This window comes from Mobula birostris, chromosome 1 (assembly GCF_030028105.1).
Source record: "Mobula birostris isolate sMobBir1 chromosome 1, sMobBir1.hap1, whole genome shotgun sequence".
NCBI classification, from domain to species: domain Eukaryota; kingdom Metazoa; phylum Chordata; class Chondrichthyes; order Myliobatiformes; family Myliobatidae; genus Mobula; species Mobula birostris.
This window is the reverse complement of record NC_092370.1, coordinates 229,456,644-229,472,315: the sequence shown is the minus strand read 5'-3', so window position 1 is coordinate 229,472,315 and position 15,672 is coordinate 229,456,644. Positions and strand designations below refer to the sequence as shown.

Genomic DNA, 15,672 nt, shown 5'->3' with positions numbered 1-15,672 from the left:
CATATTTGAGGAGGGATTTCTTTAGCCAGAGGGTGGTGAATCGGTGGTATTCATTGCCACAGGAGACGAATTGTGGCAGCCAATTCATTGGGTATATTTAAAATGGAGTCTGATAGGTTCTTGATTAGTCAAGACATCGAAGTTATGGGGAAAAGGCAGGAAATGGGGTTGAAAAGGAAAATAAGTTAGCCATAATCAAATGGCGTGGTAGACTCGATGAGCTGAATGGCCTAATTCTGCTCCTATGCCTCATTATCTTATGGTCTCCTGGGAGATCTCCGTGCACCTATTGAAACATGTAAGATTCTGAGATTACTTCACAAGGTAAATGCTGAGAGGATATTTACCTTTGTTCGAAGGTTATAAGGCATAACTACATAATGAAGGGACGTCTATATACAATTGAGGGGAGGAGGGATTTTTCTCAGAGGGCCTTGAATCTTTGCAAGTCTGAAATAAAAACAAGTTATGATGGGAATAGTTAGCAGGTCAGGCATCATCCATAGTGGGAGTAACAGTGTTAACGTTCCAGATCAATGCCTCAGCTATTAGCTTTTGAGCTGCTGTCAAAGTTGCCGCCATTTCTAAGCCAAACCTACAAGAAGTCTTCATGTGACACCGAGGCTTAGTTGCTGCTTCACTAACCCCAATGTCCTGCGTTCAGTCCTGACCTCCGGTGCTGTCTGTGTGGACTTTGAGTATTTTCCACATAAGTTTTCCTCCAGTTGCTCCAGTTTCCTCCCACCTGCCAGAGTCGCGAGGGTTGGTAGGTGAATCAGCTACTGCAAGTTCTCCCCAGATACGATGGAAATGCTGAGGAGTTTGAAGATTTAACTGCAGTGAAGGTAAACAATAAGGTGCAAGATCAAAACAAGATAGATTGTGAGATTAAGAGTTCATCCTATGGTACAAGAGATATAAATAAATGTGACCAAGTCTTAAATCAGTGTGGGGAAAAAAGGGAAGGATTTTAAGTGGGGACTGAACGGTCAGCTTGGGTGCAGTGACTAGGCCAAATTGTACTCCTATGACTTATGGTCTGATGGTTTTATGGACTCTCTCCAACAAGATATCCATTCATCACAGAGAGGAGAAATTTCTAACACTTTACAGCACCAGCTGTAAGATCAGGGTTCAATTCCCTCAGTTGTCTGTAAGGAGTTTGCATGTTCTTATCCATGACCATATGGGTTTCCTCTGGGTGCTCTGGTTTCCACCCGCATTCCATAGACAGGCAGGCTGGGGTTAATAATTTGTGGGCATGCAATATTGGCAGCGGAAGCATAGTGACACTTACGGCTGCCCCCAGCATATCTCAGACATTGAAGCAAACAACACATTTCACTGAGTGTTTCAATGTACATGTCACAAATAAAGCTAATTGTTAAATCTTTAAGTTGTTCTACCCTGCTGTTAAAAGACAATTGAATGTTTCCCTACTACCACACGTTGGATACTTGGCCTCAAAACTAAGACTAGAATATAAAAGCAAGGATGTAATGTTGAGGCTTCATAAAGTTCTGCTGAGGCCTCACTTGGACTATTATGAGCAGACTCCTTATCCAAGAGAGGATGTGCTGACATTGGAGAGGGTTCACAGGAGGTTTGTGAAAATGATTCCAGGATTAAAAGACTTGTCATATGAAGAGCATCTAATGGCTCTGGGCCGGTACTCACAGGAGTTCAGAAGAATGAGGGATGATCTAATTGAAACCTATTGAATGTTGAAAGACCTCGAGAGAGTGAATGTGGACAAGATCCTTCTTATGATAGGATAGTCTAGAACCAGAGGACACAGCCTCAGAATAGAAGGGCGTCCTATTAGAACAGAGATGAGGAGGATTTTTTTTTAGCCAGTGAGTGGTGAATCTGTGGAATCGATTGCCACAGGCGACTGTGAAGGCCAAGACATTGGGTATACTTGAGGCAGAGGGTGATAGATTCTTTATTAGTCAGAGCACGAAGGAATACAGAGACTGGGGCTGAGAGGGAAAATGGATCAACCATGATGAAATGGCAGAGCAGACTCAAAAGGGCCAAAATGGCCTAATTCTGCTCCTATATCTTATGGTCTATGGTCTTAAAATCTATCTCATTCTGAATGTTATTGTTTACCCCCACTGCACTTCAAGTTTTAAATCTGTGGAATATGGTGCACAACATCCCCTTATCTTTGTTTTACGTAAGCAGAAGGCCTCCAGCACTCAGGCACTCACTGCTTTCCCCCTTTGTCCTGCAGGTCACCGATGACTTGATTGTGTCCTCAGCGGAGTGCGCCAGTGACGATGAGGACCTCGACGAGTGCGAGCCGAGCTCAGGTGGGTTAGGTCAGTCCACTTTCGCTTGCTTCTTTTTTAATTCTACCTTTCTGCATAAATAATGTAATAAAAGTAAACCAGTTAAATAAATGATAATTAAAATCGAAACCAGCTTCAGGTCCCCGTGGAACTATGCGGGAGAGGAAACCGCTGATTTAAGGTGTAATACAGTGAACAACATTTTATTTTTTTTGAAAAGGTTATTTGATCAACAGATGGCAAATTGAAATGACCAACATGCAATCCCTTCAGATCGTCATCAGAGGAAGTGAAATGTTTAAGCAGGAATAATAACGATTTCATGTTAATTGTGTTCCACTCCTCGCACAGGGCCCAGGGGACTCCCAAAGTGGTTTACGTGGTGCTCTTCAGTGCTCTGATTTGGTCACTCACACGGCTAAATCCAGCTGCTGAGAGACAAAATTAGTCACGGATTCATGCACCCTGTTGGCCTGGCTGATGCTTCAAAATGTTGCTGTCAGAATTGAGAATGACTGCCAATGTTGCAAAAACCCTTTTGCCTTGACTTCACACTCACTGTTTTGTTTGCTCACTGACAGAAACATTTTGCTTGCTTTAGCCAGGCAGACCTGTGATACTGAACTGATGTACTGCAAGTATTAGGCTGGTTTCTTTTCTTTCTCACCCCTTTCAAAACTTAGGTTATTGTAATAGAGAACAGATATCAAAGAATTTCTGTGTATGAATTTCTTTTTGACATAGAAGTATTTTGCAGGCTCATCTACATATTTAATAATATATATGCATACATAAGAGTATGTACATATATATTTATGTATAAACTAGTGCAGATATGAAGAGATATTGAGAAACTAATTTGGGCAGCAAAGTATTTTCCTGGGTTTGCACTTTATTTTTTTAATTAATTAATATTAAGTAACTCTTATTTTATATTGATTGCTCAAACTCCCATAAGTCTTAAAAGATTCCCTAAGTTTTATAACAGCTTTTATTTTACTTTGGGCAAATATATATCTGTACTTTTACAATTTTCTATTTGAATTGTAATAAGAGACAGACCTCAACAGTCCTCAACCATCCAATCATGCGTTTACACAGAAATTCACTCCTTCATTCTAACTCCCAGCATTAGCAAGCCAACAGATGCATGCAGTGGTGTTTTATCTGCCTGTTTTAAGTTCAATTTATGTTGTTGTCAAGCACCAGTAATATATATGACATTGCTCACTTTTTCACTTCATCATGTACCGCATGTGATTTTGGTGGTGGTTAATAATAATATCAATATATATATTATAGATATATATATTCATTTATATTTTGTAAAAATCAAAACTTAGAATCATCTTGAACTTCTTTTTTGAAGACTTTTTTTAATTAAAAATAGTCGTGATTATTTTTTTTCAATCAAGATTTTCTTTTTGGAAAAAAAAAATGTCTTTTTTTTTCTCTGGAGGCAACAAAATCCTTTCTTGCCATCGAACCAAAGCAGCAAGGATGAGTCTTCCATCCTGGACTGCCAAAGAAAGTTGTGTACGAGCGACTGCTATCAGTGGGAATAAGTAGAAAGCCGTGCTCCCTCTCTGTTTCCCCTTACCCTCCCCTTTACTCCCTTCCTTGCTGTCACTACTCTCTACAGCCTTAACATTTCTGTTCTTTCAAAAGACTTCCTTTAACCGGATGATCATTTAATTCAAGAAAACTATAGATGGCACAAAAAGAATTTTATTGTCAGGCGCCATTGTTATTTTCTCAATAATTTATAAATTTATGTTTGATCTCGTACAGCAGCTTTTATCCGTGGCATGCCACAGTGCTAACAACTTCCTAACAGCCGCCTGTTTCATGACTCTCTAACCAGTGCATGGGCTGTGATGGCGCTGTTGTGTGTCTCATGGGGACCCATTGGGGAACAATCATCCAACCTGCTGTGTGCATTCAGACAGCTGTTTATTTGTTACGAGCTGTTATCTGTTGTGTCATTGGTATCTCAGAGCTGCTGCCTTTCAATCTCCTTCTGTTCTCCTCTCTTGGAGCTGGTTTGTGTCTGTGATGACTGTTGTCAATGTTGTGACGTCATGTGATTCTGTTCTCTGTTTTCGTAGAGGTTTGTTAAAACTCCGACCCCCCCCCCACCTTTCTCTTGCCCCTCTCCATCCCCAAAGAGGAAATTCCTAGAAGGGCGATAGACAAGCAAAAACCCTCAAAAATAAAACAAATATTTTGTCTAGTTATTGATGGACACCTCTCCAGCTTGGTGATATTTCTCCAGCGTTTTTAACTCCATCAGTGGGAGATGGTGATGGCATCAGACGCTGCAACACACCACAAATTGGTATGACAAGGGGGAAAAACTGGTAGAAGATGGTTAGAGGTGGCATGTGCGGTCCTTCCTGCAGGTTTCTGTCCTGAGAGTCTACAGCAGAATACCTTTCTGAGGTTTTATTTATCTCTTTCAGTTTCTTAATATCTTCCTGACATCTTTTCTAATTGTGTATTGGGGGAGGAGAATCAGGATTCGTCAGTGTTTCTGCGTCAGTGATAAGAGTACAAGATCTACCCAAGCAGATGGGAAGAATGGCTGGATAGTGATGGGGCTGTTTCATCTCTGTCTATCAATTATCTAATTAATTGATTATTCATTCATCTATTTAATTTATTAGTTAGTTAGCATTTATTAATTTAATATTTACTTCTTTAATTGCCCACTTATTTATCTAGTATTAAACCTATGTATTATTTTCTATTATTTGTTTTATTTGTATTTATTTATCTAGTTGTCTATTTACTTATCTATCTATTTGTTTATTTGTTTATTGATACATCACGGTAACAGTCCCTCCAGTGAGCCCGTACCACCAAATTACACCCGTCTGAGCAAATAAGTTACTAACCTGCACATCTTTGGACTGTGGGAGGAAACTGGAGCACCCAGAAGAAACCCACACATTCACAGGGAGAACGTAGAAACTCCTTATAGACAGTGTCGGGACTCAAGCCCGAGTCATTGGCACTGTAATAGCACTAGGGAACCATGCTGCACAGCCACTCCAGCAGCATCACCCAAACATGAAACTCCACCATTGGGCCCAAGGTAAACAAGGAAGATGAACACCCATGTGACCAATGAAACCCTAACCCATATGCCTGTGGAATGTGGGTGGATGCCCTCACAGTCACAGGGAGAACATGCAAATTTCTTAGAGATATGAGAAGAATTGAACTGGGGTCACTATAATCACGGTCCCATGTCACCACATTCTTCTTTCTGATGTCTTCTCCAGTTGGGGAGGGGTACCGTGAAGAGAGTCAGGATTTGTCAATGTTTCTGTGTCACTGAGGAAACATTCTACCAGGAATATGGGAAGAATGAGTGGATAGTGATGGGGCGGTTTCATCTCCATCCAGGGACTTAGGAGTGTTGCTTGGTGCCTGAAGTGGACATCTGCCTTTGCCCCACTAAGCTGTGTCTGCATCTAGATTTTATTGGCCCCTGTAACCTGTGACCATGAAGCTATCAGATTGTTATTAAGAACCCGCCTGGTTCATTGATAGTCCATAAGGAAGTAAATCTGTTGTCCTTTCCCAGTAACTCCAGATCCTTCGATTTCTGAGATTGACCGCTAAGTCACAATCCTCTGTCACATCACAATAGGAGTTTCACAAGACTGACCTCAATGGTTGAAGAATGGCATCCTTTGGAGCCATTAGAAATAAGCAATAAATGTTGGCTTTGACAAAATTGTCCATACCCTGTGAACAAATGAATTCCATTATTCAAGAGGGAAAATAGGGAAAATCCTGGAAACTGTAGTCTGCTGAGTCTCAAGTCAGTGGTAAGGAAATTACTGGAGAGGATTCTTAGGGATAAGGTTCATAAGCAATTAGAAAACAATGGCCTCGTGAGGGACAGTCAGCATAGCTTTGTGTCAGGCAAGTCGTGTCTTATTAACTTGACTGAGTTAGATAACACCTCTAAAGCCAGTATATCTTGCCTCTGGTCTCCCTACTTGAGGAAAGATATTCTGGCTTTGGAGTCGTTGCAGAGGAAGTCCACCAGGTTGATTCTGGAGATGGGGGGGGTGGGGTGGTGAGCCAATGAGGAGAGATTGAACGATCTGGGACCATACACATTGGATTGCTGGGGATCTTAGTGACGATGAAGCCTCCATCGGTCAGGGTCGACCTTGGATGTTGTGTCCTAACTGTCTGGGCACACATGCCTGGCCAGTATGAAATGGAGAGCAAGTTGTTGCCCATGTCGCAATCTCCCCATCTGCACGAATCTGTTGAACTCAAAGGAATGGCAGAGACTGATACAGGATATAGTTTGGCACCAGCAGCGTTGCAGGAGTTGCCAGTCTGCATTGAACTCAACATTAGACAGCCTTCGGGACTCCAGCTCCAGACTTTTCCCTCTGGGTTTATTCCTTAAGCCTACCCCATGAGTTGGTGTAACTGCAAGGCAGTGGAAGTTTGAGATCAGAGATTTCCTTCCCCTAGATGAGCTGCCAACCATGGCTGACGAACCCCATCTGCCTGAAGCGACCGGTTTTAAGGTGCCAGTAACCCGTCTTTGCCCCTTTTCCTGTCAGTAGAAATGGTTCCACTGGGCTTAGTAGCTAAGCCACATGTGAAGGCCAGGAGCTGGACTTGGTTGTCAGAGGCTATTTGAGATGCACATCTTTGGGAGCATTTAATAAGTAGTGGGAGTTTATCCCCATTACCTCCCCAGGCCATAATAACCTTAAAGAACCTCCTTAAAGAGGGGATCTTATAGAAACATAAAACTATGAAAGGGACAGATATGATAGAGGCAGGAAAGCTGGTTCCATTGGTGTCTGAGACAAGAACTATGGGACAAAGCCTCAAAATTCTGGAGAGTAGATTTAGTTTGGAAATGCAACAAAACTACTTTTTCCAGAGAGTAGAGAATTTGTGGAAATCTCTGTCCAGGGAAGCAGTGAAGGCTACCTTATTAAATATACTTAAGACACAGTGAGATTGATATTGCTTTGGAGGGGAATTAAGGGATGTGGGGAAAAGGCAGGTAGGTGGAGCTGAGTCCACATCCAGATCAGTCAAGATCTTATCGTATGGCGGAGCAGTCTCTATGGGCCAGAGGCCAACTCCTGTTCCTATTTCCTATGTTCTTCGAGTTGTTTGAGGAGGCGATGAAGGTGATTGCTGAAGGTTGAGCTGTGAATGTTGTCAACATGGATCTTAGTAAGGTGTTTGACAAGGTCCCTCATAGGAGACTCATCCAGAAGATTATGATGCCCATTGAAGACAGAGGGTAGTGGGACTGATCCTGGATGGAGATGTGTGAGTAGTGACATTCCATAGGGATCTCTACCGAGACCTTTACTGTTTGTGACGCATATAAATGACCTGGATGAAAATATACAATATTGTGCAGAAGTGTTAGGCACATGTAAAAAGAGATCTGTAAAGCGAAGTTGCTTTCAAAAATACTGAATTGAAAATGTTTCTAAATATCAAAAAAAATACTATAAAGAACAGTCAACAGTAAAAAAATAAATCCAATCAATATTTGGTGTGACCATCCTTTGCCTTTAAAACTGCATCAGTTCTCTTAGGTACACTGTTGTGCAGTTTTATATATAACAAAAATCAGCTGGTAGGTCATTCCAAGCATCTTGGAGAACTTGCCATAGTTCTTCTGAGACCTTGGCTTGCTGCTGTCTCTCAAGGTAATCCCAGACAGCATTGAAGACATTGAGATCTGGGCTCTCTGGAGGCATCTGAAACCATATAAAAAATCTAGGGTGCCTTAGACTTTTGCACAGTACCGTAGATGGGTGGGTTACTAAGTTACTACCAGACAGCCTGAATTTAAGGTGGGAGTGGGTAGGTTCAAGGGAGAAGTGAGGAGCAAGTTTTTATGCAGCAAGTGGTGGGTGGCTGGCCTGTGTTGCCAGGGGTGGGTGGTGGAGGCAAATAGGCTATGGACGCTCAAGAAGCTCATATGAATGTGCTGGGAATGGGGCTTATGGGCATCGTGTAGGCAAATGGGTTTAATTTGGTTTAGCATTTGATTATTGATTTATTTAGTCTAGCACAACATTGTGGGCTGAATGGCCTCTTCCTGTTCTCTGAATAAACAGATCTTCCTTTCTTTGAGGAGTTTGGACTGCACTTGTTCTTGCCCTGGTTCGAGAGGTTTTGGTGGTAATGACAGAGTTCCACTCAGCAGGACCAACTCTAGTGTTGAGAAAGCTTTGGCCAAAGTCTTCTCACTGTGGACTGTGGACTGGTCAATACCTTTTATAAAACACACCATGTTAGATAACACTCTCTCATGATTGTCCCTTAGCAGTAGACTGGTATCTGTAAATGTGTGTTGATTCAGAACATGGAACGATAGAGAGTGGAACAGAACAGGCTCTTTGGCACATGGGGAACCGACCTTTGAACCTGCTTACTACTAAAAGAAGGTGGGAGCTTCAGGGCTGCCAGAGGAGATTTAACCGACGCTGCCTGGATTGGAGAACACGTCCATTGAGGAAAGGTCAAGCAAGCTAGGACTTTTTTCTTTAGAGCGCAGGGAGGACAAGAGGTGACATTAGAGCTATACAAGGTGATAAAAGGTATAGATCGAGTGACCATAAGACAGAGGAGCAAGATTAGGCCATTTGGCCCATTGAGTCTGCTGCTCAGTTTTATCATGGCTGATCTATTTTCCCTCTGAACCCCACTCTCCTGCCTTCATAAGGCCATCAGAGTGGACTGCCAGATCAGTCCCAGGGTGGAAATGGCTAATATGAGGGGACATAATTTTAAGGTGATTGGCGGAAAGTATGGGGGAATGTCAGAGGTAGGATTTTCACACAGAGTCGGAGGTGCATGGAACATTCTCTGAGTGAAGAAACTTCCCCTCAGATTCCCCCAAAATATTTCACTTTTCACCTGAATCTATGATCTCTAATTCTAGTCTCACCCAGCCTGAAGGAAAAAGACTGCTTGCATTTACACTATTTCTACCCCTCTACAAAATTACCCTCATTCTCCTACACTCCAGGGAATAAAGTGCTAACCTATTCAACCTATTCAGCCTTTTCATATTAATATAATATTAATAATTAGTATAAATTAATTAGGATAAATGGTTGTTATGGACTTGATGGGCTGTATCTCTCTATGACTCTCGAGTGGGCTCTGGGTCTCCAATAAGGTGGCAGATCCCAAGGTCCTGATCCCAACCCTCTGCATCTCTGTCCAAAGCTGCTGAATAGCTTCTAGATATTTCCAATAGAGTCAGAGGGAAAAACTTAATGTTTCAGGTCAGAGACGCTTTGCCAGCACAGGAGATTTTTACTAACACCCCTTTGTCTGTGTGTCTTCAATCTCGGCTATTCTCTTCAGGATGAGAAAGCCTGCAGCTACTCGTAACATAAATTCTCATAAGAGAGCAATGATCTGCCTCAGGGAGTTGTGGAGGCTGGAACATTCAGCATAGAATATACAGCACAGTACAGGCCTTTCAGCCCCATGATGCTGTACCAACTTGTCAACAAACTCTAACATCAAACTAACCCTTCCCTTTCTCCATTTTCCTTTTATAGCTCATAACTCTCATAGCCTTCCATTTTACTTTCATTCATGCTGATCTAAGAGTCTCTGAAATGTCCCTAATGTATCTGCCTCCACCACCACCCTGGCACATGCTGCACGTACCCACCACTCTCTGGGTAAAATACCTCTCTGTCCTCCCTCCTACACTTTCCTCCAATCACTTTAAAATATGGTGCCCTATATTAGCCATACCTGCGCTGGGAAAAGGTGCTGCTGACCACACAACCCAAACTTCTTATCAGCTTATATGCTTCTGTCAATTCACCTCTCATAAACACAAGCAGATGATGGAAATCCAGAGGAACACACACAAAATGCTGGAGGAACTGAACAGGTAAGGCAGCATTTATGGAGAGGAATAAGCAGTTGATGTTTTGGGCCTTGACCCTTCATCAGGACCAGAAAGGAAGAGGGAAGAAGCTAAAATAAGAAGATAGGGGTAGAGCAGGGAGCAGAGGCTGGTGGGTGATAGGGGAAGAAATCACTTCTCAGCCTTCATTTCATTTACAGAATTTAAAGAGGAGGTAGTTATATTTTTGAAAAAACAGGGAACTGGAAGAAACAAGCAAGGAAGAAATAAAGCCTGGATCAGATAAGCCATGATTTTATTAAATGGTGGGACAGGATCAAGGGGCTGAATGGCCTGCCCCTGCTTCCACTTTGTTTTGCTGTTAGGTCCTTCTCCTGTCAATGCGTGGCCCCTGCCAAACTGAACTGTACCAGATTCTCACTCGTGTTTCATTATAATTGGATTTTATTTAAGTATCTCATTCCTCCCTTACCCAGTGCTTCATTAAAATGGACCAGCAGCAGTAAACAGTTTGTTGGATGTTATACAGGGTCAAAAGTGCCAGTGCACAGACTAGGCAGAGTGCCAAGCAATCAGTTTCTTAATGCCTCAGTGCAAGTGGAGAAGGTAGGACACGTAGAATGAGATTCCCATCTTGCTCAGCCTGGCTGCGCCGGATGAATGTTATCAGCACAGGCAGGAGGAAGAGTGGCCATGGCTGAATACTCCAAAGCCTTACCTGCAAACCTCCAGAGATCGGGGAGTGCTGGAAGGGAGATTGTGCTCAGGAGATTGATGATCCTTGTCGAGGAGAGCAAAGAAAGAGGCCCTTCCATCAATTTATACCCTGCTTATGGGTGTTGTGTGTGCGTGTGTTTGTGTGTATGTATTTGTGTGTGTGTGTGTGTGTGTGTGTGTGTGTGTGTTTGTGTGTGCACGTGTGAATATGTGTTTGCACTGGAGGAGGCAGAAAAGGGGTTCATTCAGACCAATGGGGGAATGCTGTCTCATAATCAAACAACTCTGTCATTCACATGGCCCAGTAGCTCTTCGTGTATCTATCTAATTCCCTTGCAGAAGGTCAGGTGCCACACATTGAGAGAACATAATGTATTAAATCAAGATTCCTCACCTTGACTGAAAGAGAATCAGAATCAGGTTTATTATCACGGACTTGTGCTGTGGAATTGCTATTTAGTGCAAGACAAACAGAGGTACTGTGAATTGCAATAAAAATGAACAGGACAAAAAAGGAGTGTAGAGATGGTGTTTAAGTTTGAACTCAGAGGTGCCATTTATGAGTGAACTGACAGGTGGTGTTTATAGGTGAACACAGAGATGGTGTTTATGTGTGAACTGAGAGATGGTGTTTATGGGTGAACACAGAGTTGGTGTTTATGGGAGATCTGAGAAGTATTATGTGTGAGTGAACTGAGAGATTGTGCTTAAGGGTGAACTGAGACATGGTGTTTATGGGTGAACACAGAGGTGGTGTTTATAGGTGAACAAGGGCATGGAGTAAATGGGTGAATTGAGAGGTGGTGTTTCTGGATGAACATAGAGTTGGTATTTATGGGTGAACTCAGAGATGGTGTTTATGTGTGAACATAGAGGTGGTGATTATGGGTGAACTCAGCCGTGGTGTTTCTGGGTGAACTGAGAGGTGGGGTTTATAGATGAACACAGAGTTGGTGTTTATAGTTGAAATCAGAGATGTGTTTATGGATGAACGGAGAGTTTGTGTTTATGGGTGAACACAGAGGTAGTGTTCATGGATGCACACCGAGTTGGTGTTTATGTGTGAACTCAGAGTTCGTATTTTTGGGTGACCTCAGAGGTTGAGTTTATAGGTGAACACAGAGGTAGTGTTTATGAAGAAGTGAGAGGTGGTGTTAATGGGTGAACACAGAGGTGGTATTGTTTGGTGAAAACAGAGGTGGTGTTTACAGATGAACACAGAGTTGGTGTTTCTGGCTGAACTGAGAAGTATTGAGTATAGGTGAACTGAGAGGTGGTGTTTATGGGAGATCTGAGAGATTGTGTTTATGGGTGAACACAGAGGTGGTGTTTATGGGTGAACTGAGACATGAGTTTTATAGGGGAACACAGAGTTGGTGTTTCTGTGTGAACATAGAGTTGGTGTTTATGGGTGAATTGAGAGATGGTGTTTATGTGTGAACATAGGGGTGATGATTATGGGTGAACTCAGGCATGGAGTTTATAGGGGAACACAGAGTTTGTGTTTCTGGGTGAACTGAGAGGTGATGTTTGTGGGTGAACTGAGAAGTATTGTGTATGAGTGAACTGAGAGATTGTGCTTATGGGTGAATTGAGAGGTGGTGTTTATGTGTGAACATAGAGGTGGTGTTTATGGGTGAACACAGTGTTGGTGTTTATGTGTGAACACAGAGATGGTGATTATAGTTGAACTCAGCCGTGTTGTTTCCGGGTGAACTGAGAGGTGGGGTTTATAGGTGAACACAGAGTTGGTGATTATAGTTGAAATCAGAGGTGTGTTTATGAATGAAGAGAGAGTTTGTGTTTATGGGTGAACACAGAGGTGGTTTTTATGGGTGAACACAGAGGTGGTGTTTATGGATGAACACAAAGTTGGTGTTTATGGATGAACACAGAGGAGGTGTTTATGAGTGAACACAAAGTTGGTGTTTATGGATGAACACAGAGATGGTGTTTATGAGTGAACATAGAGGTGGTGTTTATGTGTGAATTGAGACATGGTGTTTCTGGGTGAACTAAAACGTGGAGTTTATAGGGGAACACAGAGTTGGTGTTTCTGGGTAAACTGAGAGGTGATGTTTATGGATGAACACATGATGTTCATGTGTGAACTCAGAGGTGATGTTTGTGGGTGATCTGAGAGGTGGTGTATATGGGTGAACACAGAGCTGGTGTTTATGGGTGAACTGAGTACTGTGTATGGGTGAACTGAGAAATTGTGTTTATGGGTGAATTGAGGGGTGGTGTTTATGTGTGAACACAGAGATAGTGATTATGAGTGATCTCAGCCGTGGTGTTTCTGGGTGAACTAAGAGGTGCGGTTTATAGGTGAACACAGAGTTGGTGATTTTAGTTGAAATCAGAGGTGTGTTTATGGATGAACAGAGAGTTTGTGTTTATGGGTGAACACAGAGGTGGTGTTTATCAATGCACACTGAGTTGGTGTTTATGTGTGAACTCAGAGTTCGTATTTTTGGGTGACCTCAGAGGTTGAGTTTATAGGTGAACACAGAGATGGTGTTTATGAAGAAGTGAGAGCTGGTGTTAATGGGTGAACACAGAGGTGGTATTGTTTGGTGAAAACAGAGGTGGTGTTTACAGATGAACACAGAGTTGGTGTTTCTGGCTGAACTGAGAAGTATTGAGTATGGGTGAACTGAGAGGTGGTGTTTATGGGAGATCTGAGAGATTGTGTTTATGGGTGAACACAGAGGTGGTGTTTATGGGTGAACACAGAGTTAGTGTTTATGTGTAAGCTGAGAGGTGGTGTTTATAGGTGAACACACAATTGGTGTTTATGGATGAACACAGAGCTGGTGTTTATGGGTGAACTCACAGTTTGTGTTTATGTGTGAACTGAGAGTTGGTGTTTTTTGGGTGACCCAAGAGGTGATGTTTATGGGTGACACAAAGTTAGTGTTTATTGATGAACACAGAGGTGGTGTTTATGGGTGACCTCAGAGGTGGTGTTCATAGTTGAACTGAGAGCAGGTGATTATGCGTGAACTGAGAGGTGGTGTTTGTTGGTGAACACTGTCACGTACCCTGTGACGGGTTTAAAGAACCAGCAGAAAAGAAAACATTTTGGAGTTCAGTATTGCTATTAACTAATGGTATTTATTAGTAACTATGTAATACAGTAATATAAATGTAGATAAATCAAACAGATTAGCAATGATTATATATAAGTAAGTATATCAGTAAGTGTGGAAATATTTGAAAACCAAGCTTCTTCAAGTCTAGGGATAAATAGATAGTCTTACGATGATGAGTAAAGTTCAGTTCAGTGCTTGGTATTGAGTTGAGTAGTGATGGAGAGAGAGAGATTTGAGTCTTCAGGTGAGCTGACGCCATCGATCTTCCCGTTGTCCTCCGAAATCCTTTAAAAGTCACCGACTGTGACCACAACAAAGGGGACTGTTCTTCTGTGGTGGAACTATCAACCCAGGCGAGAGTTGGCCACACAAATAACTCCCCACTGGTCACACCTTCTCCAAATTGCGAGAGCCACTGATCGATCCTCCAAAACCCACTTTTTCTGCGGGCACAACAAAGCTCATTCAGTGTCCAAAATCATGTGTCTCCGGTCTATCATCTGACCTTCTGTTTATCTCCCTGTACTGAGTACCATCTGTCATTCAAACAGCTCCTCCCTTCTCTGTCTGTATAAGAACGTACAAGCAGGCAATGTCCTTGGAAAAGTATAAACAAACATGTCGGTGTTAAATACCTCTCTCTCTCTCTCTTTTCAAAAGCACAGTTCATAGGGGTAATTCAGGACCCTGTCACAATACTGAGTTGGTGTTTATGGGTGAACACAGAGATGCTGTTTATGGATGAACACAGAATTGGTGTCTGTGGGTGAACTCAGAGTTCGTATTATGGTGAACTGAGAGGAGGTGTTTAGGGATGAACACAGAGGTAGTGTTTAAGGGTGAACTGGGAGGTAATGTTTATGGGTGAACTGATGGGTGAACACAGAGTTGGTGTTTATGGGTGAAATGAAAGGTGCTGTTTATGGGAGAACTGAGAGCGTGTTTATGGGTGAACATGCAGATGGTGTTTATTGCTGAACACAGAGGTGGTGTTTGTGGATGAACAAAGAGTTGGTATTTATGGGTGAACACAGTGGTTGTGTATATGGGTGAACACAGAGCTGGTGTTTATAGGTGAACACAGAGGTGGGGTTTATGGATGAACATAGAGGTGGAGTTTATTGGTGAACACAGATGCTGCTTATGGATGAACACAGATTTGGAGTTTATGGGTGAACTGAGAGGTGGTGCTTGCGGATGAACACAGAGTTGTTGTTTATGGATGAAGACAGATTTGGTTTTATCGATGAACACAGGTGGTGTTTACGGGTGAACTCAGAGTTGTTGTTTATGGATGAACACAGAGCTTATGGTTATGGGTGAACACAGACTTGGTTTTAATGGGTGAACACAGAGTTGGTGTTTATGGATGAACACAGAGGTTTTGTTTAAGGGTGAACACAGAGCTGGTGTTTATGGGTGAACACAGAGTTGGTGTTTATGGATAAACACAGAGATTTTGTTTAAGGGTGAACACAGAGCTGGTGTTTAAGGGTGAACACAGAGCTGGTGTTTATGGGTGAACACAGAGTTGGTGTTTATGGGTGAACACAGAGGTGGTGTTTATGTGTGAACACAGAGTTGGTGTTTATGGGTCAACTGATAGGTGGCGTTTATGGCTGAACACAGTGTTGGAATTTCTGGGTGAACGCAA

General features: G+C 42.4%; 1 protein-coding gene across 8 annotated transcripts in view; it reads left to right on the top strand.

Moving 5' to 3' along the window:
• The window catches only part of nrxn3a (neurexin 3a), a 2,269,325-nt gene that overhangs the window by 2,208,979 nt on the left and 44,674 nt on the right, over positions 1-15,672 (top strand). For 5 of the 8 annotated variants that reach the window (XM_072273232.1, XM_072273225.1, XM_072273230.1 and 2 more), the window contains one exon: positions 2,240-2,327. In XM_072273232.1, coding sequence (XP_072129333.1) covers positions 2,240-2,327 — 88 coding nt within the window. The remainder of the gene's footprint in view (positions 1-2,239; positions 2,328-15,672) is intronic. The other 3 variants (XM_072273216.1, XM_072273229.1, XM_072273235.1) reach the window with 1 other exon arrangement.